Genomic DNA, 20,842 nt, shown 5'->3' on the forward strand with positions numbered 1-20,842 from the left:
TAGCATTTTTAACTTAAGACAAACACTCTTTCTTTTATGAGCCTACAGGCTTGGGAAGAAAATTGCATGTTGGACTCCTACCTACCTATGTTAATGTCCAAGCCTTGTTGGATGTAACGACTGTTCTTTCCTTCAGACCCATTTCATACTCATTTATTTTTTCCCTTATAAATGAAACATCCACTGGGATTTTAAACAAATGCATCACTTCTGATGGCATAGTTGGATTGTTCCAGTTATGAGAAAATATTAACATACAGGTGTAGTCCAGTACGTTTGATTAGAAACCTTTTTGATAAACCATTATATAGATATCTAAACCAGTGTTTCCCAACCTGGTACTCAAAAGTACACAGTCTTGAACGCATTAGACGTTTCCCTGCTTTAATATGCCTGATTCAGCTGATTGCAGTTCAGCAAACTGTGTGTAATTGTCTGTTAATCAGCCATCAATTGAAATCAGCAGGGTTGAAGCAAAGAAACACCTAAAACTAGCAGGGCAGTGTGCGTCCAGGACCAGGGTTAGGGAACACTGATCTAAACTCAAATGTGGTTGTGTTGAACATTTTCTAATGAACAGCTCATTAACAGGCCTTTGCCAAACTTGATGGCACACTGAAGAGGTAATTCAATCATTTGATTCAGAGGTGTTGGAGCACAGATGTATCTCAGACCTGCAGGATGGTAAATCTACAGGACTAGATCTCTGGCTTAGGGGTCATCAGCTTATAGAGTTACTAATGAAGTCCAACATGCTTTTTCCACCACTTGGTGAATTTATTTTTCTTTTTTTTGGTTTTGTTTTTATCTGAAAGAGGACTTCGGACCACTGTTTCTCCTCTTCTGCTTAAGATACTGTACTTGTGCCATCTCTGGTTCAGAAGTGTCTCAACATGATTAAAGCAGTAGTTATAGTTCATCTGCTAGAACAACTGCAGTCCATGTGTTTAGTGAACCTGGTCAAAACTATCGAATGGCTTTGGTTTACAGTCCATAATCATACTGGTGTATAAAACTACCAGAAATATCTTCTTTGTAATGAAGATTCATGTCTGGTTATTGGACAGTGGCTAACAGTTTAGGAAGCAGAAATATGATTTTATTCCATTTTTAGCTGCAATTTCAGTTATTTTTACTGAAGTTGTGTACATGTGCCATGTAAGACTGACCTATTTTAGTTTTTCAGTCACACTGGTCAAACATTTTCCCATCCTCGATGAATTTGTTTTATTTAATTTAGACTTCTCCTTATATTGTAAGCTTTTTATATTCACTTTTGTTTTATTATACACTATGTTTATCTCTATATCCTGTAGTTAAAATATTTTAAATGTAGTTCTCTTTGAGGTTTACTGATCTAAATGTGGTTTTCCACTGAAAGTTAAGTGCAAACATTTGCACATTAGGATTTTGCGTTCAGGGCCGTTTTGAAGAGCTGGTCTACGTCTAAAACAAAGGAAGCTGGAATCAAACCCCAAATGGCCCTTTATCACAAAACCACTCATTTCACTGATCCAATCTCTTTCCAAAGTTTTTAAACATTTGATTGTTACAAGCCTGCATGGCAGTACTGCCTTTAAACGGTTGTAATGGAAAGCTTTGTGGTGGAGGTTGATCTATAAAACAGCATTCTGGATTCCAGCTTTCTATGAAATGCTAAATAAACAAGACAAAGCTTCAGTTGCGTAACCCTTCTAGTGTCTTCAGGGCAAAGTTGTGAGTTTCCATTTGGCCTGGATTGAATTATTTATCGGGTCTGATGGAGCTGAGAAATGAATAACTGCTCTGAGAAAAAGCACCATAAAATAAAGTTTTTAAACAAAATTTTCAACAGCTGTCAAAACCTGCTATAACTCAGGACTCTCATTTGCAAATTGAGGGTTTTTAGAGATAAACAACTAAATAGGGCTGGTTGTTAAAATATATTAACCAAATATCTAAACTGTTAACATGTTACTGAAGTAATTTTCCTTGGACTTCTTACTTCCTCTGCATGGTCTGGTTATTTTCAATCGCGTCCTCTGTCAGTTACAGGTATGCACGACGTTTTTCTGTCACCAGGCCCTTTCGCAAGTGTTAAGCCCATCCAGCTCATATGTGTTTGGTTACTTCAGAGCATATTTTGGTTGGTGTTCAGCCAGGCTGCTTTAAAGACCAAATGTGGTTTGTTCTAACAAAAACTGGCTTTCAAAAGATGGCTTCACAAAAGAGGACAAAACATTTTCCATATTTTCTCAATTCTGTTTAAGACGGCAAATAAATATTCAAAGGAAAGCTTATAAAATAGTACACATGGTCTCATTTAAAATGCTTTAGAACATCCATTTTCAGGGGTGACGGGGATGCTGGTACTCATTTACAGCAGCCATTGGGCAAGAGGCTGGGTACTCCTTGTCTGGTCACCAGTCCATCACAAGACAACGCACATAGACAGAGAGAGTTAAGGACAAATTGGATAGATCTAGCAGCCAAGCTTTTGGATTGTGCTAAAAATCACACATGCACAGGAAGAACAGGAAAACACCATGAAGTAGGAATACAACCCAGGACCTTCTTGCTGCAAGGCAGCAGTGCTACCAACTGCACATCTGTGCAGCCTGAGCCATGTTTAACTATATTTCCTGAAATTAACCATCTAGTTGTGGTTACTTACCCAACAAATTATGTCACCACTGCCTGCTACCGTCTCCAAATGACGTTTAAAAGAGCTGATGCGGTGTGTGCGCCACAATTTGGCAGAGTCTGTATTGAAAGAAAAGGTTAGGCTTCAGTTTGCTGGCAATCACCAGGACTGGGCATGCTACTATAAAAGTCTGAGATGTTTTAAAAGGAAAGCAAACAGATGGTAGAGGAAAAATGTGAACTGTTCGGGTCACACATGCAGGGAGTGATATGAAACTGGGTCATCTCCTCCCTTTTTTATTCTGCCCAACTCTCCTTCTCTGTATCTTTGATCCACGTAAAGATCTTTTTTATTTTCTTGCTAAGATTGCTTTTCCTTCATGTATCCTTCCAATGAGTTTAACACTAGTGTAATACAGTCAATTAAATCAGCTGCAGATAGGACTTCCCCCCAATATTACAAACATTTATGAAAGCGCCTGAAAATAATTCAAAAGCAACATAACAATTTACTCCCTGTTTTTAGTTTTTTACGTAAAAACCAAACTATAGAAGTTTATTATTCTTTGGCCATTTGATTCTCTTGCGCAGCAAATTATACACAGGAGTGGTAGAAAAAAATATAGCAAAAAAAAGAAAAAGGTGCGTAAGCAGCAGGCATATGGAGAAAATCCATTCATAAGTTCAGGACATGGATTCAAGTAGGTGCTTTACCACACAAAAATGTATCCCGGACATGGGCTACAGCCACTGCATCTCTTGTGTTTAATGGTAATGGCATCACTGCTTTATTTGACATGAATCCCTCAGAGAATCTATTGCGTATTGTCAAGGATGATGGGAGACCAGAGCCAACAAAGCAGAAGAACTGAAGCAACCTGGAGTACTTTAACACAACCACATGCTGACTGCCGCCATGCCGTACATACGCTGCACAGTATGTGCTCATACTTTTCAATATTTCTGTAGGTCATATAGGTCTATAGGTCAATATTTCTGTATTAAAAATCCTTTTAATTTTCAACTGTAATCAAATTTTCTTATACACTCAATGTTATGATCATCTGTAAGCTAAAGCTGGACAGCAATAGATTATTGAAATACTGTACGCAAGTCTGACTGTAGTAAATCCATAGGTTTGACTTAAAATTAAACTGAAATTAATAACTTATATATATATATATATGTGTGTGTGTGTGTGTGTGTCTGTGTGTGTCTGTGAAATTGAGCGCCTTATATAGCTAGAGACAGAGAAAAAAATGACTGTCTCCTCTGCGCACTCCCCAGCCTCCCCCTTGTTCTTTGGCACACAGCGGGTTTTGCATTCGCTGGTGTCTGGCGAGAAAAAGTAAAGAATCAGAAGCTGTGAGTAAGCATGCTATCTAACAAATCAGCAGCGGACAGTTACATTCAACATCACATCTTAAGAGGTCTATTGGCTTGTGTTTTTAAGCGAGGTTCTTAAGAATGTGTATTTTTTGCAACAACTCGTCATCCAGTTATGGCCAATATAAATGCCCGCTGCTTATTTGTTAGATGGCATGCTTGCGCACAGCTTCTGATTCTTTTCTTTTTCTCGCCCGTCATCAGCGAATGCGAAACCCGCTGTGTGGCAAGAACAAGGGGGAGGCTGGGGAGTGCGCAGAGGAGACACGGTCATTTTTTTTTCTCTCTGCTCATCAGGGGTCTCCGTCTCTAGCTATATAAGGCGCTTAGTTTCACAGAGGTAACACAGTTTCCTACGAGCCTCAGGAAAATCGCCAAATAGCAACAGCAGCCACAGCAGCCCGCTCCTGTAATAAGGAAACAATCCAGCTCTCCAGCGCAGACTGACCTATATCTTCCAGCAGCTGCAGAGAGACAGAGGTGAGACATTAACCACATTATGCTTTTAATGTATGGTCACGTTTGACGTCGTGACTGTATTGCTGTTGAATGAGAGATGTGCTTAAATTTGGAAACGCCAACTTTTATATTTTTGGCGCGTATGCAAATGGAGCTGTTAGACACTGATAGTCACTTTCTGCTGCCACCAGGTGGAAATTGTATGGAGAAATTCAGTTATATGTTCCTGTAGGATGTTGGAAAAGGCCATGGAGTTGCTGCTGGTTTTAACCTGTAAAAGAAGTAATTTTTCAAAAAGATGAATACACTTTTGTTTTAAGGAAAAACATTAAATAGAACTGATTTTCACGTTTAAAAATTATATTAAATGAGAGAAAATGCAAAAATAAACATGCGTTTGTATTAAATTTCCTTGTTGGATCAGCTGTTCTTAAGGCAGACTTCCTCCTTGGATCAGCCCAGAAGTGGTTCCCATAACAGAGATGAAAAGTGCACATTTCTCTTCTGAGTCCTCTGCTCTGTCTGTCACTGTGGTATAAAATTCATGAAAGCCATGAGAAGGGCCCAGACAGAGAAGCTGGTAGGGCTTCAGTGGGAAGAAGACATGGCACAGGCTGAGGAGAAGGGTGTGGTGCCTGGGCTGCCCGTTGGCTCAGTCTCAGTGCCCCGAGCTGGCACGGCGTGTTGACACAGAGCCGGCGCCAGACCTCAAGCTGCCTTTTCAGCCAGAGAGAAAAGGGTGAAGGGATTCAAGGATAAGAGCAACCAGTGCAAGCTGGAACTTAGTTTATTTATTTATTTTTGTTCTCTGGTCACTGCCTGACTGCCTCCCCTCTCTACGAAACTTTGTGATGTTTGCTTTTAGTCTTTGGACGTCCTCCTGTGTGGCTGCAGCCTGGCGGGAGAATTTCATATGCAGAATCAGCTCCACGCAAGTGTTCTGCCCAAACACGGTTCACTCAGGTTAAAACTTGTGAACCTAATCTCAGGTTGTTCTCCTCAGAATCAGAGTACTTCTCTGTACACGCTGATGCCACAAATCCGTCCTGTCATCACCATTTTTTTTTTTACTTTATCAACAATCCATCCATCCATCCATTTTCTGTGCACCCTTGTCCCTAATGGGGTCGGGAGGGTTGCTGGTGCCTATCTCCAGCTACGTTCCAGGCGGGAGGCGGGGTACACCCTGGACAGGTCGCCAGTCTGTCGCAGGGCAACTTTATCAACAACAGAAAGTCATATTACTCTGCATTAAGTGCAACTGTTGAAGGTTTTCAAACTCAAGAGATAAGCTGTTTGTAAACATCGAATTTTGGAGAAATATTACATCTGATCATGGTACATCTCACTACAGTTTACACATTAATACAGACAGTCATTCATGCATGGAACTACCATGTTTAAAACAGAGCATGCGTCCATTTTGATGAAAGAATCAAGCTATATTTAAAGCATCATCAGTTCATCAAACAAAATTTTTCACTCTGATCTTCTCTAGATGGACTAAACTTAATGCAGGCACTTTATTAAGATTACAATATCATATAAAATTCATTTTACTAGCTGACTCTGTCAGGGGTTCTAACCATGCAGACAGACAGAGATTTGAAGAGCAACAGCAAAAGCAAATGAGGTGCATTAGCAGTGCTCGACAACAATTGATGGGTGTCATCCAATTGGCGTCAACATGTTACTGAGGAATATTGTCTCTGCTGCTTGGATATTGAGCTGTTAGATTGTCATGACAGTCATACAGCAACAGTCTTCAGTCAGAAGCCTCTTTAGATTTGCTGCAAGACTGGCTGTTACTGGAAATCCTTCCCACAACAACTCCATCCACAATGACTCTTTAGAGATACTCATATGATTTATGACAATATTTAGTTACCCTTTGGATAAATAAAGCATTTTTCAATTGAATTGACTCCAATATATGAGCCTCATATTGTATATTGATTCATTTCACACAAAGTGATATGTTCTAAGAGTTTTTGTCAGGTCATTTTAATAATTGTGGCTCACATGTTTTCAAAATCCCAGATTTTGTTTGTCCACAAAATTTGAGTGTTGCATAGGAAGAGGCCAAGCCACAGTTGCTCATTATCAAATAAGCTGGCAAAGAATATTGATAGAAAATTGAGTGGAAGAAAAAAATTTGGTAAAGACATTGGTGGATGATCTCCAGAGATAGCTGCAGCCTTCAGATGATCGTAAAGCAAATTCCATCAGACGGGACGGTTGCTCACTAACTCACTAAATCAGCTTTCAGATTGCAGTTAATTTTACATTTCATTTGAAAATCAACTCTGGAGGAAGAATGGAGAGGCACAGAATCAAGAGGGTTGCTTGAGGTGTAGAGAGTAAAGTTCCCCAATCAGAGATGACTTGGGAGGCTATTGCACCTGCTGGAGATGTTCACTGTATTTTATCAAGTCCAAATGCATTATGGATGTTTGTCAGCAAATATTAGAGCTTCACATTCTCTCTTATAACAGAGATGCTGGTTACATTTACCAGCAGCACTTAGGAAAAGCACAAATATCTGCTTTAATGATGGTCATATTATCATTGCACTTGATTTGCCATCAACCCTCTGACCTAAATCCCACAAAGAATCCATGGCTTGTCTGAAATGTATGTCTGGAGTCTCTGATCTTCTTCTTGACTAAATTCCCAAAGCCTGTTATCATTAAATGAATCTGAGCGTCCATATCAGATATCAGAGCCACAAACTGATCACCTAAATGCCACATTGATGCAGCAATCTATGCAAAAAGAGCATCGCTCAAGTGTTTAGTGCTTACAGTATGTGGCCGTTCTTTTCAGTAGGCTAACATTTCTGTATTAAAAATCATTTTTATTAGTTTTCTGAACTATCACAATCTTGTGTGAAACTCAATTGTATGTTTTTATTAGCTGCAAGCCATAATAAGACCAAAGATAAATGTTTGAAATAGATTCTATGTGTTTAAATAACTAAGTGGAAAAATAAAAAAGTTTTTTCTGCCTGGTAGGAGAACAGGAGGGAGTACAAAAAGTCCATTATTTCCTAAATGCACTCTTTTTCACTTTAGCTAAGCACCACTGAGGAAACTATAGAGAAAGAGTAAACACTGGCTTCATCCACCTTCCATGAGAAGGTGATGAGAACATCACTTTCTCTCCATGAGAGAGAAGGTGATGTTAGAAAAGATTTAGTTTTCACAGTTTCTTGGTAACAGAGTTTATGACATGTCTGAACAAATGTTGTAACACGTACCACTTATCTGTCAACTCTCCAGGTTATTTGGGCTCCTGAGGAGGTTTATTACCCCAGACAGTTTGCATATCAGAATGACCCATTCTGCTTCGCCTTGCCTCCTCTTCCTCTCCCTCCTGATGCGATGCGTCACTGACTCGTCTTCGCTCTTCCTGCCGGATTCCAAGGAACTGCGGCACCTGCTGAGCCGCTACGAGCAAGAAGCGGACCATAACGGCGTTGGCTCCACAGCTGGCAACAGGACAAGACGAGCCATCCTCTGGTCGGACCGGGAGGAGATCCTTCAGCTGCACAACAAGCTGAGGGGCAGCGTTTATCCCACCGCCTCAAACATGGAGTACATGGTGAGATCTGACACATAAACGCCAATTAAACAGAAAAAAAAAGATCAAAAGTTTAATCTCCTGGAAATTGAAGCGTCAGCAGAAACAAACACCATAACAGGGCTTGTAATTAGGGGTTTAAAAGGCTTTAAATTGTCCAGAAAGGTGGAGTTGGTGTAAAACCAATCTTTTCTCTCTGCTGGAAACATGGAGTCATAAAGGTTGACCCACTGCCAGCCTGCTGTGCCAGTCTTTTACAGGGAGCGCTTTAATGCTGACTCCGTTCTACCTGAAAACAGCTCGGCTGTGAAGAACACTGGAGGGCGAGGGAGAGAGGAAGAGGCCAATGGTGAAATTTAGGGACTCGTGGAACATTTCTGGGTAAAGCAGGAGAGGGATTATTGTTGCGACATACAGAGGATTACTCAGAAGTCGGTGGAGTTTGAGGTTGGGAGAAGCAGCAGCAGCAGCCTGTGTGTCTTGGGACTGTGGTTATGGTGTGGAGGCAAGTGTCTGTAGACCCACTCTGCTCTCTCGTATTCCAGGGAACAAGTAGTGTGTGTTTGCATTGGTAAAGGGGTGCTTGGGGGTTATAGTGGTGTCAGTGTATGCATGCTGTAGTGACCACCAAAAGCCTGGAAATTTACTGAGGGGATGTCCTTTGAGGGCCCAGGCAGCTGGGAGCCCTCGCTGCTTTTTGCTGTTGAAGTCAGGTGTTGTCTATTTTTCTCTCCTCCCTTTGACTAATTCAGCTGTGACTGCTGTGAATCTACTGGGACTGAAGTCAAACATCTTTACAGGTTGACATTTAAACTGTATTCAGTTCAGTCATCTCTCAAGGAGGTGCATTGGTAAAGGTCTTGAACAGATTTAAGCTAATAGCTTGCAAAATCAGAACATATTATGGAAAATATGTCCATCTGTGAAACGAATTGCATTGTGTCTCATGCATGCAGGTTTGGGACGATGAGCTGGAGAGGTCAGCCACTCACTGGGCTGAGGAGTGTCAGTGGGACCATGGACCTCAAGACCTCCTCATGTCGATTGGACAAAACCTGGCAGTACACTGGGGGAGGTGAGATTCAAACCTGCCATCTGGATGAATGTCATATTAATTTTGGGTTATTGATAATTTTTAAAACTGCAGGCTATGCAAGTCCTGTCACCTAATTCTGATTTAGTTGACTAAACTCTTTTTGGTTTTCCATTTGTTGTATAATCATTCCATCCTGGTAAAAGTTTATATAAAACATTAAACTGCCTGAATTAATGTGGTCTTCTTGGTCACAATGCATACATTTAGTCCTCTGACTGCAGCTATATCTAATAATAGTAATACTAAATGACATATGAGTAATTTTACTCAGAAACTTGCAGTTATGATAACATTGTAAAGAAGAGATCCAAAGCAAATCAAGATTTATGGATTGTTTAAGGATAAAATGGTCTTTGTGGAGTTTATGTTGTATAGAAGTTGTTTTTACAATGTCTCAAAAGGTTTTAATATTAAGAAATAACAGCTGATTTAGTATGTTATTGATTATTGGGTAATTCCCTGATGTTGAATTCCTTACTAAGACAAAGAAAGTTGTGTGAACAGTCGTCATTGCTGTTTAAGCATGGCATCACGTTTCATATTATTTCTGATTTAATCTGTATCTTAGTTCATTTTAGTTCAAGTGATTAGTCAAAAGAACATTTAACTGGGTCAGTGATGGAAATGTAGTTTGGCTGGCCAACAATTCTTGAGTCTTTGTCCAGACATAAATATTTTAGTAAACGTAACCTTGGTAAGGACGGTACAGATTTAAAAATGAAAACTTTTATGACCTGATGGTGGAAAAAGTGAAAATTAAAATGTAATTTTTAAAAATTATCCATGAATTTTCTCAGTAATCACAGGCAAAGCCTTTATTTTTCCTGCAAAGTAACCAAAACAATCAGTAAATACATCAGCGTTTCTACAAGTTTCCACTGGCGTTATGACTGCTACCATTTTGTGATGGTGAGCAGGTATCGAGGCTGGAAGGTTTTCTTTAGTTCTCGTCACTAACTGATTTGATTCAGGTCTAAAATTTGGCCAGAACCTCCTAAAAACTGCAAACATTCAGAATGGTGAAGAGGAAAATGACAAACAATACAATATCCAAGGTCTATGGGCGTATGCAAAGATAATAGTGCAGTCCTTTGAGTTGGTAAACCAAAAATATTACAGCCCCATATTAACATGTTTATCTACAGAACACTTTAAATATCCTCCAGGTGAGCAAAAGGAAATATTAAGCCACTTTGCACATATCTATCAGGGGGAAGCGGTGGCCATGGACACCAGTCCTGGATCTCTCTGGGTTATCTACCTTGCTGATATCAGGAACTGGCATTTTTCATGTGGACCTGTGTGAGGACCAAATTAATATGCCCAACCGAGTTAAACATCTACAAAAATCCTCTCTTGGTTACCTTTGGGCTCTCTAGCATGGTAGTGATCTGAAACATATCGCTAAAGTGGTCTTGAAATATTGGACAGTGAACAATAACAACATTTATGACTGGCCCAGGCTGAGTTCAGACCTGAAATCCATCCAAGATCTGTGGAAGACCAAAGCAATGGCAAGGAAGTGTGCCTTTGAATGGCCTGACACAGTTGGCCTCTGTGTAACAACACATGGATATCACAGCAGGTGCCCTTCCAGGAATCTGTTCTGAATCTCTCAAGTCCATTTCCCCCTTTTTTTTTCTTTCATTGCCAACAAACCCTGATGTAGAGTCATTTTTTCTCTCCTCCCCGCCTCCATCAGCACTTTTCAAGAGTTGTTTATAAAAAGTTAATTGATTAGTTAGGCCATGGTGCCATGTTTAAGTTTACTTCTCATTGATTTTTTCCCCCCCAACTTGATTCAATTTCCAGTCTGCAGTTTTTTGCGCCAGGTCAAATTCGGACTCATCTTTTGAGGAGTAACGGGAGGTAGGGAGGAGAGATTTATGCAGTGTTTCTCAAGTCTGAGCCAAAGCACCTGGCAGCTCTCTCAGATATTTCCCTTTTGCCACAGGAAGCTGAACCGGCTGTGACTAAGCCTACTGTTTCTCTGAATGTGTGTGTGTGTGTGCATTGGCCCTACAGATACCGCTCACCTGCCTTCCATGTCCAGGCGTGGTACGACGAAGTAAAGGACTACACTTTCCCTTACCCTCAAGAGTGCAACCCGTGGTGCCCTGACCGCTGCTCAGGGCCAATGTGCACCCACTACACCCAGGTAGGAGAATGGCAGACCACTTTAGATGAGTAATTTGTCTCTTTAACAAATAACGTATTGCCTTGACGGGCTGGAATGGGCTGGCTTCCCGGCTGAGGGTGTGATGTACTAATTACTAACAGTCTGTGACCTTCCTGGTGATTTACAGGAAAACAACACTAAAACTGGGATGGATCTATTCGTCAGTAGTTTCTTCAGTTGTGGTTATTCTAGAAAAAAGAACAAAATTAATAGGACCTAGAGCACTACCGACGTGTTTAACCCTTTATAACAGGAGTTGTTTGAAATTATTTTAAATGCTCTGTGGATCCTGTGGATGAAGATTTTTGACTGAACTTTAGACGGGTCCAGTATGAATATTATCCCTGGTGGCCCTTCCTTCTTAACCTGAGAATATGCCAACTACTTTTAGCTATGCTCTTTTTTTTTTTTTGGAAAACAAACTCCACAGGTTTAAAAACTTGAATGGTATTTTAAAGAATCTTTGTCTATATAGAATTACTTAGTCCTCAATTTACCAGTCTATATATTGTGGTATTCACTCTTGTTTCAGTCTAGAATAATGTTTTCCATGAATCACTGACTGTGTTTAAAAAACCTTTCAGTATATCTATTTAGGTTCTCCAGGCGTTTTAGGTTTTAAACTGCATATTATCAAAAGTCTTAAAACTTTGCAGCAGTTCTCAACTTTAGCACCATCAGCAAGGTGCAGTGGGACAGATGGCACCTCAAAGAGGGTGCACCTGCTCCCTAACGAGTATAAGCAATAAAAATAAGCAATAACAACTTGTTTGGGGCAGAAACTAAATAATGCCATGCCCTGTCACACTGGTGCCGTGAGCGAAGACTCATATTGTCAGTGTTGTCCTGTGAACATAACAATTTGATAGGAAATATCTTAATATCTAAGTATAACTGCATGCTTATTTGGACTAGCATTTCCTGATTAAAACTGAACAAAATGTGAGACCCTAAAGAAAAAAAAGATGTCTAAATGAGCAAATTAAAAACTGAATTAGGATCCATAGACAGAAGAGCTGGCCTACAGTCAGCCTCAAAGCTAGTTGGTTTGACTTTACGGAAACAGTCTCAGTCTCTCTTCTTTGCTTTCACCCTGAAACTTGATCACTTTCATCTGGCAGTCATTTCCAAACCCAGCAGACATCCTGCACTGCCTGACCTGGGCTCCTTTGAAGATGCTGCTGACAGAAGCAGGAGGAGCTGAGCCATCACCTGACTGTCTGTCTGCTGTTGGTTGACGTATCTGCCGTCCAGCCTGTCGCACTCCAGTGCTACCTTTCGATTGCATTGTGCTGCTTTAGAGACACATGTCCGTCTGTGCTAACTCACTGCTTCCAGCGGCCCCTAAGCATACAAGAAGAAAAAAAAAAGACCAACATTCCTGAGGAGGGGGAGCACGTGTTTGAGAGGGAGGTGTTGGGAGAAGTTTTAGAATATGCAGCTTTTTATTTCCCTCCAATGGGACATGATTTATCCGTAACACCTCTACAGCTGCTCTTTTCATATATCTTTTGAAATGGAAACTTCAGCAGTCCATTTTAAAACCGTATTTGAGATATTAAAAATATACATTTGTTTCCTTTTTCACAGCCTAATGAAAACATCACACCAGACTAAGGCAGAATCAGAGGTCCTAGCAGGTCCCTGTGGCCTCGTTAATTAAAACAGTCAATTTAAGTGTTTCCTCTTGAATTAATGAGTGTGAGAAATGTCAGTGTAGAAATATAGTCTTTTTATTCAGAGAATGCCAGTGCTAACTTTGGCCGTGTATTTATTTTCCCTCATTTCAGCTGGTCTGGGCAACCACGAACCGAGTGGGCTGTGCTGTTCATGTGTGTCCAAGGATGAACGTGTGGGGAGAAATATGGGAGAACGCTGTTTACCTTGTTTGCAACTATTCCCCAAAGTAAGATCAGTATTCCTCCATGGTCCGCTGTTCGTCAACAACCTCTAAACTTGTTTGCATTGCCCTGTACACGGTTAGCAAATGTTAAACATGTTATGTTTTGGCATTGGTGTGGATTAAAAAGTATCTAAATTTAGGAGTAAAATTACTAGAGTAATTGTCTTTGTTGGGGTTCTGGGAGTTTCCTGGAGTAATGACAAAGCCACCATACTTTGATAATTAATTATCTGGTTCTGTGCAGGGGAAACTGGATCGGAGAGGCCCCATATCAACATGGTCGTCCTTGTTCTCAGTGTCCTCCAAGTTTTGGAGGAGGATGTAGAAATAATCTGTGCTACAAAGGTGAGACATTTCTCTACAATTTTGGAAAACGACTTTTAAAAATGGTCTCATGAGCTACTTTCAATCAATCAGTCAAATTTTATTTGTATAGCACATTTCAGCAGCAAGGCATTTCAAAGTGCTTTACATCATATCAAACACAGAAACACAATGCAACATAGAATCAACAATCAAAACACGACATTAAGTCAGGTTCCATCAATAAATTTGTAATTAATTACGTTTCAATTACAAACTTTGTTGGTGTTCTGCCAAGTAAACTCGTAGGATTTGAGAAGGGCAAGAGTTGAACACTTGACCATCCTAGACCTAAATGAAAGTGACATTTTTTGTAAGACTTCAAAATAAATGTCTATAGGTGCTATACCAACATCAGTCTAATTTGACCAGATGATTAAATCTGTTAGAGACAAGCCCAAAATGTTTTCCGTTTGTAATGTCCAATATTTCCTGTTGTTCTAAAAGGCACTGACTTGAAGTAAAAACCTATTTGTGCATAAATTTGAAGATCTTTGTTCATAAAATAGTTTCTAAAACCATGTATCATTTTCCTTCCACTTCACAACTCTGTACTAAATTGTATTTGATAGATACAGATAGATATAGCAGTAAGAAAAACATTAAGCAATTAAAACCCAAACTAGGAAAACTCTTAAATTTAATTACCAGCATATTTCCTCAACCTAACGTCAACATATTTGAACACTGCCAGACTCTCAGCGCTCGGAGACGGAGGACATGAACGAGGTAGAAAAGCCTCAGGTACCACTGTCGCCTCGGACCACCTCCAAACCGACCCCCAGACCTCCCAGAAAACCTGCAACCAAACCCTCCTCTCCCAAAACCGCCACCCCAAGGACATCCTCCCCAAAGTCTCCCAACAATCCATATCTCGGTAGACACGGGAATTATTAACATAATAATGTATATTAATAACCATTAACCATTTTGTTTTTGGTACTTAATTTCAATGTGTTGTCTCATTATTGCAGCTCACAACATTAAGTGTGAGACTAAACTGCGGGATAAGTGTAAAGGAGCAACCTGCAACAGGTCAGGATATTATGAGAATTTTTAGTCGATAATTACTTATTTATTTGCTTATCGCACACTTCCTCTCTGATGTGAGCCTGTGTTCTTCTTCTGCAGACACAATTGTCCAGCAAATTGTCTAAATACAAAAGGGAAGGTTTGGGGGACCGTTTCTTATGATGTGGTGAGTCTCTCAAAACTGGAAACGTCTTGCATTTCTAAACAATTTCTAACATTAAGGCATTCTTAAAGTCCGCTTCCCACTGTTACAGCAATCAAGTATTTGCCAAGCTGCTATCCATTCTGGGGTCATCGACAACAATGGAGGGCTGGTTGACATAACAAGGACAGACAAGTTGCCTTTCTTTGTCAGATCCACAAAAAATGGAGTTGAGTCTCTCAGGTAGACACACCTGCTCTCTCCAATTTCTTTTTTAAATTAAAATTGGGCTGTGAGTAAAACTATAAATACAGCTCTGGGACATATGTAATTGAAAGAAACAAAATAAGATGCACCGAATCGACATTAACCATTGATGAACTTGAGAGAAGCACTCAAATAACTACTAGGAAAACAATTTATTGTACAGAATTGTCCTGCTAATTAATTTTTTTTTCATTGTTTTTGTACTTCATCAATTGAAAGTGTTTTAATGCATCTCTCTTTTTGTTATGCAGCAAATATAAACCTGGCAACTCTTTCACGGTGGCCAAAGTGGAAGGTGAGTAAATCAATATTTTTTTATGAAAGAATTGTGTATAATCAGAACAATTGATCAAGCATGGTGCATATTATAGAGTATACTGTATTATAATTGTTCATCTTTTCTCTCTGGTTGACAGAATATAATGCCGATTGCTACACCACAGTGAGGGAAATCTGCCCATATAGACAACCATTCTCACACTGTCCCAGGTGCCTCCATTCGCTGGCTTTAGCTGTTTTACTGAATACATTTTTAAAAAATCTCTAATACCCCCTAACAGATACTTTGAAAACCTATTTTGTTGCAGATATTTACAAATTATAAAACTAAGTTATAAGATTGATGAGAAGTTTTCTTTATGTTACTGAATGTGTAATGTGATCGTAAATCCTTATGTGGCCACTTATTTCTCTGAAATGCAACATAATCCATAACTTTTATGTACTTCTGGGATTCTCAGAATCATCTGTCCAGCCAGCTGTAAGACTCAGCCATCCTATTGGTCGCCTGTAGTTGGAAACAACATCTATGCAGATGTGAGTATTAATAAATATTTACAAAGTGGTCATAAGTCCAGCTGAAAGATCTCCAGAACTCTGCTAGTTTTTTTTTTGTGTGTGTGTTTTTTTTTTACTGTGGGCTGTTTGTACATTCAGGGTCCTTCTGAAACTTAGTAAGAGTTCCAGGTCAAAACTAAAGCTTCCTTTCAACAAAGGGTTAAAGTATGTTTTGCAAAGCGTATGTTTTGCAAAGCAGGACACTCAGATATGTTTCTGCAGTGGTAAGGAGGCTAAATGTTGGTTGGAATATAAACTTGGAATATAAAACCTCTGGTTAGAATCATTGCATGAGTGTAGAGTGTGATCTGTGTTTAGATTGGAATTGAATGATTATACTCTCCTGATAAGAACTTATTGCTTGTTACGCTAATACCAGAGTTCTGCACACTCCTTGTGTGGGTATGAGCATCTTTTTTTTTAAGAGTGTAAAGGTTTTTCATTTTCTTTCTGTTCTTCACAGAGCTCTAGCATTTGCAAATCGGCCATCCATTCAGGGGTAATCAAAGGAGACGGAGGTTTTGTTGATGTTCTGCCACTGGAAAGAAGAAAGAGTTACGCTGGCGTCCTAAAAAATGGCATCCAGTCTGAAAGGTGACCTCACTGTTTTGGTGTTTACTAGACTAACTGTAGTTATATTTCCCCATTGAGGCTCATCATTCATTTATAAAAGATACAAAGGTAAAAAATGTTGCATCATGTTTGAATAGTTGCAATTTACATCAGACAGTTTGAATTTTTAAAAACACAACAGCTAAAACATGCATACTGAGAACTGATGAGCCCTCCTTGGCTGTGAAAACATTCAGAGAATTTTTAAACTAAAGTTAATTTATTAAAAATAACTCCCGTGTTCTCATTAAAATCCCAAATCCCTACTTCTGAATCCCTCTTCTACTTCTGATAGAAAACTTTTGTCTGTCAATCCATTTTTTCATACTTACTCAGTTCTTGAAGGGTTACCGTCTGGTTTGTTCCAGTCTCCACAGGATGAAAGGTTACCAGTCCGTCACAGAGCAACACAATAATTCAATCACACACTCACACTAATGAGTGATCAGGAATGTCAGTTTTTCTAACATGAATGTCTTTGAACTGTGGCAGGAAGCTGACATACCCAGAGAGAACATCCAAACTAAACACTGGAACGGTCCTGACTGGGTTTTGAACCCAGGACTTCTTTGCTGCAAAGCAAAACTGCAAATGCTTCACTATGCAACTCCTTCTAAAAAATAAATATAGCCACTTTCCTAGAAATTTTTTTCCAAAAATGATTTTGGAAAAAAGAAATCACTTCTTTTTGCTGAAAGAAGTGACCTGTGCTTTAGGACGGTGACAATATTTTGCATGATATCTACAGAATTGTTAATTTTCAAGCAAAGGTATCGCCCCACTTTGGACATGTTAGTATTTTTCCTCATAAATGAGATTGAACACTTTGAAATTGTATTAGTAGATGAATAAACAATTTCAGGGTCTAGTTCAATGTTAAGCAAGATTTGCTGATATGAAATTAAATTTCATTCGCTTAGGTTTTCCGTTTGGTTATTGAAACCGACAAGTACATTTGACAAGACAAAGCAGACTATGTCAGAGGAAGTTGGGTGATTGATGTCTGCTGTAATAGCCCATGTAGTGGGTTCTCTGCTTGCACGCTATGCTTCACAAATCACTTTCATGTCTTTGGTTAGCTCCAGTGGACTAAGTCAGGTAAGAAAGTTCTCGTGGTCAGCTCTGCTGGCATATGGGGGATGCAAGAGTGATGGTGTGGTTTGGTGTGTGGGTAGGCCACACACTGCCTCTTTGCTTACTTTACCCATAGATTTAAACCGACTGAGCAAAGTGCTGAATTGGTAATAACAATCCAAGTCTGACTGTTTGAAACCCGATGCAGAGCTGTGAAGGCCGCACTCGGGGCATTGGGACAGGAGGTCAGTAAGTGCCTGAGGAGGAGTTAATGCCATGCGCCAACATCATGGCAGCGTGGGCAGTTTAGATTGCTCTGTGCTGCTGTGAATGTAATTACAGCCTATCCAATTACTTCAGAATGGAGATGCTGTCAGCCAATCTGCCAGCTTCTCTACACGAACAATTATTTGTTACAGGACTCCAGTAGTTCTAGCTTGTCGTGGTTATTGATCATGGCACAGCTTCAAGGTCTTTCTGCTAATGAACTAATTAATATCAATGAGTTGAGCACATGTGGGAACAAAAAACCCCCTCATATTTAGAAATACTGGGGCAGTGAGTTATTCTTTAAACAGCAGGTTTCATGGTGGTTTCAACCCAAAATATCAACTCTTGATTTATTCTTTGATGGATTTCACTGTTGAGATAATTTGAACCATGAGGGAAAAATCCACTTCACCTCTGATTGTTGTAATCATACCTGAAGTTAGATTAAAATACAATATATGCATTAATAATGGCTTCAACTCACTGAGGCAACAACATTCATCAGAACCACATACCATACAGTCAGAGCTTCAATGGAAAGGTTGAGATCAAGTCAGTCTCATGTATTAAAAAGACCCAAACTCAACACCTGTAGCTGATTTATCAATCTGCGGTGAGACTGAAAATTAATATTCACGACTTCTCTCCATCTAATTTGACTGAACTTGGGGTAATTTTGTAAAAGAATTTGGCAAAATTTCCAGTCTCTAACTATGCAAAGCTGTTAAAAAAAGAAATCTTGAGAAACTACTCCACTTGCAGACAAAAGATGTTTCTACAAAGTAAGGAAGCATGTAGACTGAAGGCAAACACATACCACAGATTTTTATTGGTAAAGAAAATGTATCTCATCTAATCTCTGTGAAATACAAATTTGTGGGTATAAAGGCATGAATACTTTTGCTAGCTAAATAATGTTTGCATCTCTAACAGTAAAGATAACACATTTTTTGTATATTTTCAGCCAAAGCAACACAGACGGAGGCTCCTTTAGACTCTTTGCCGTGAAGGTGTGACCCTTTTGAAGTCTGAGGACCAACAGAGTTTGCTCAGCAAGTGCCCACAGGTTGGATACCATGACCCTTGTGCAGTGGAGTCCGAAAATATATACATTTCCTTTGTCCCACCATTTATCACTGTAATCTCCAGTAGAAATGCTTCTTTATCATCTGGGCATATTGTATTTTGATGGTCCTTATTTTTACATAATCTGTGAATACAGAAGATTTTATTATGAATTGAACAGCTGGTGCTGAAATATTGTAGGTACACAGAAATAATTATGTTTACAATAATGTTCATGTTAAATATATATGTTGGTTTTCATACACAAGAATGTATACTGATCACACTGTATTTAATCCTGTCCAGAATACATGGTGATTTTTTTGTTTTGTTTTTGACAGTTATTACAATATATTAATTTGTTTATGCTTTATTAGTAATTTCTTTTAGTGGCTAATTGGGTTATAATTTTCTACTGTTGAACATTTAGACTACAAGCTGCCAAACATTTTAGTTTCTGACCTACAAATAACAGAGACAGAGATTTTTGACCCACAAGATTTTCTTTTTATGTTTTTTTCAAGTTAGATTAAATATTTTATTAAAATTTTTAAGGCCCAAGCTGTACCCCTTTACCCGGGATAGGGTCTCAAACCACAATCTTAAAACTCTTGCTGTCGAGTCACGTCCAAGTGTAAATTAAATTTAAAAGTTGAGACTGTGTGTGGGAACTGGTCACAGGGAAGGAGAGCTTCTGAAGAATAAAGTAGTGGGAATGTATTAAATACCAGATACATTTTTTATAAGATGAGCTCCAATATCTCTGTCTTGTTTAGTGCTTGCTTATTTCTCTGGTTATTTCCTGATGCCCTTTTGTATATATGAAAATGTTTCGTTGTCCCTGCCCCCACTTATGACAATTGAATGTGTTGCATGGTTCAGGTACAGAGATGTTTGTATTTTAATGGTGTGAGTATGTGTAACAGTTTGCGACATTGAACTGCAGTTTGTGCGTTTTGGAACAACTAGCGCTATGCAGCACAATTAGAGAAGATACCTACTATGCTGATTTGTTTTATTCTAGAAAAGAACATGCTTCTTTGTTCAAATTACCGATAAAGCAAATAAATTTGGTTTTGTAGGCCTTTTGCTTCCAGTTACGGCCCTAAAGCACAGTAGACATGTTAAAGCACTTTTAAGCTTTGTTGTGCCTCCTGTTTTTTATTATTACTAAAGATGAAAAGCATTTGTATTTATAGTCAAAGTGATAATCTGGAAAAACTGCAGCCATGTATGCTATGTCTTTCTATCTCTTTATTCTACCTCAGTCCTATTGCTTTGCTCAGCAGTTTTTTTGGGAGGGAGATTTTGTTTTAATGAAAGTTTTGTAAAATACGGCAACTGTAAATAATATGATCTCTGTTTTTAAATTTCATTCTCTAAAACGATGATTAAAACATGTATATTTGTTTGTTTTCTGTGCTGTTTTTTAACAGATGTGGTGGTGTATGTCCTATACGTTTTTTGCACAATATGAAAATAAAGTATGTTTTACAAATGCAAATGGATCGGTGTGTTTTTATGTTTTTATTAAAGATGTTTTAAGATACATTTTTAAAACTGAAATTGATTTATTGATTATTTATTATTATTATTGATTTATTTCCTCCAGGTTTCCAGGACTAAATGGGAATCAATGTTTCCGATATTTTTTCTCATGTTGTGACTGAAAACCTTTATAAAAATAAAGCGTTTGAGCTGAAACAGTTGCCATATACAGTATGTGTAGTTTTCACTTGCATGGCGCTCTAGAACACAAGCTTTCATCAGCCAAAGAGTGGCGCATTTCATTCATAAGTGTATTAAATGTACTTTGTCCGGAGTATTTCGAGAAATTTCTGTTTAACATAAAATCTGAATGAAATTGAGATGAAGGCCACCCAGGATCTGATTGTTGTGTTTGGAGCGGTATCACTGACCACATTCGTGTCATGGTTCTGCTTCTTGTGGGCA

General features: G+C 39.0%; 1 protein-coding gene across 1 annotated transcript; it reads left to right on the forward strand.

Annotated features, from left to right (window-relative positions):
- Nucleotides 1–3,928: 3,928 nt before the first annotated feature.
- crispld2 (cysteine-rich secretory protein LCCL domain containing 2) lies at nucleotides 3,929–20,393 on the forward strand. The gene is made up of 15 exons (XM_028014561.1): nucleotides 3,929–4,488; nucleotides 7,749–8,070; nucleotides 9,006–9,124; nucleotides 11,171–11,303; nucleotides 13,115–13,230; nucleotides 13,472–13,572; nucleotides 14,285–14,467; nucleotides 14,565–14,625; nucleotides 14,722–14,788; nucleotides 14,877–15,007; nucleotides 15,283–15,326; nucleotides 15,448–15,520; nucleotides 15,772–15,847; nucleotides 16,332–16,462; nucleotides 18,789–20,393. Exons 2-15 carry the CDS (start codon nucleotides 7,801–7,803, stop codon nucleotides 18,838–18,840), a joined length of 1,557 nt encoding a protein of 518 aa, XP_027870362.1. The 5' UTR covers nucleotides 3,929–4,488; nucleotides 7,749–7,800; the 3' UTR covers nucleotides 18,841–20,393.
- Nucleotides 20,394–20,842: the final 449 nt, after the last annotated feature.

The sequence above is a fragment of the Xiphophorus couchianus genome, chromosome 4 (genome assembly GCF_001444195.1).
Source record: "Xiphophorus couchianus chromosome 4, X_couchianus-1.0, whole genome shotgun sequence".
In the NCBI taxonomy this organism is placed as follows: domain Eukaryota; kingdom Metazoa; phylum Chordata; class Actinopteri; order Cyprinodontiformes; family Poeciliidae; genus Xiphophorus; species Xiphophorus couchianus.

Excerpts from the sequence above, each read along its gene's own strand:
- crispld2 (XM_028014561.1), top strand. The coding sequence starts at position 7,801 with ATGACCCATTCTGCTTCGCCTTGCCTCCTCTTCCTCTCCCTCCTGATG. Across the intron at positions 15,521-15,771 it reads CCATTCTCACACTGTCCCAG|AATCATCTGTCCAGCCAGCT; the intron begins GTGCCTCCATTC and ends TGGGATTCTCAG. Across the intron at positions 16,463-18,788 it reads AATGGCATCCAGTCTGAAAG|CCAAAGCAACACAGACGGAG; the intron begins GTGACCTCACTG and ends GTATATTTTCAG.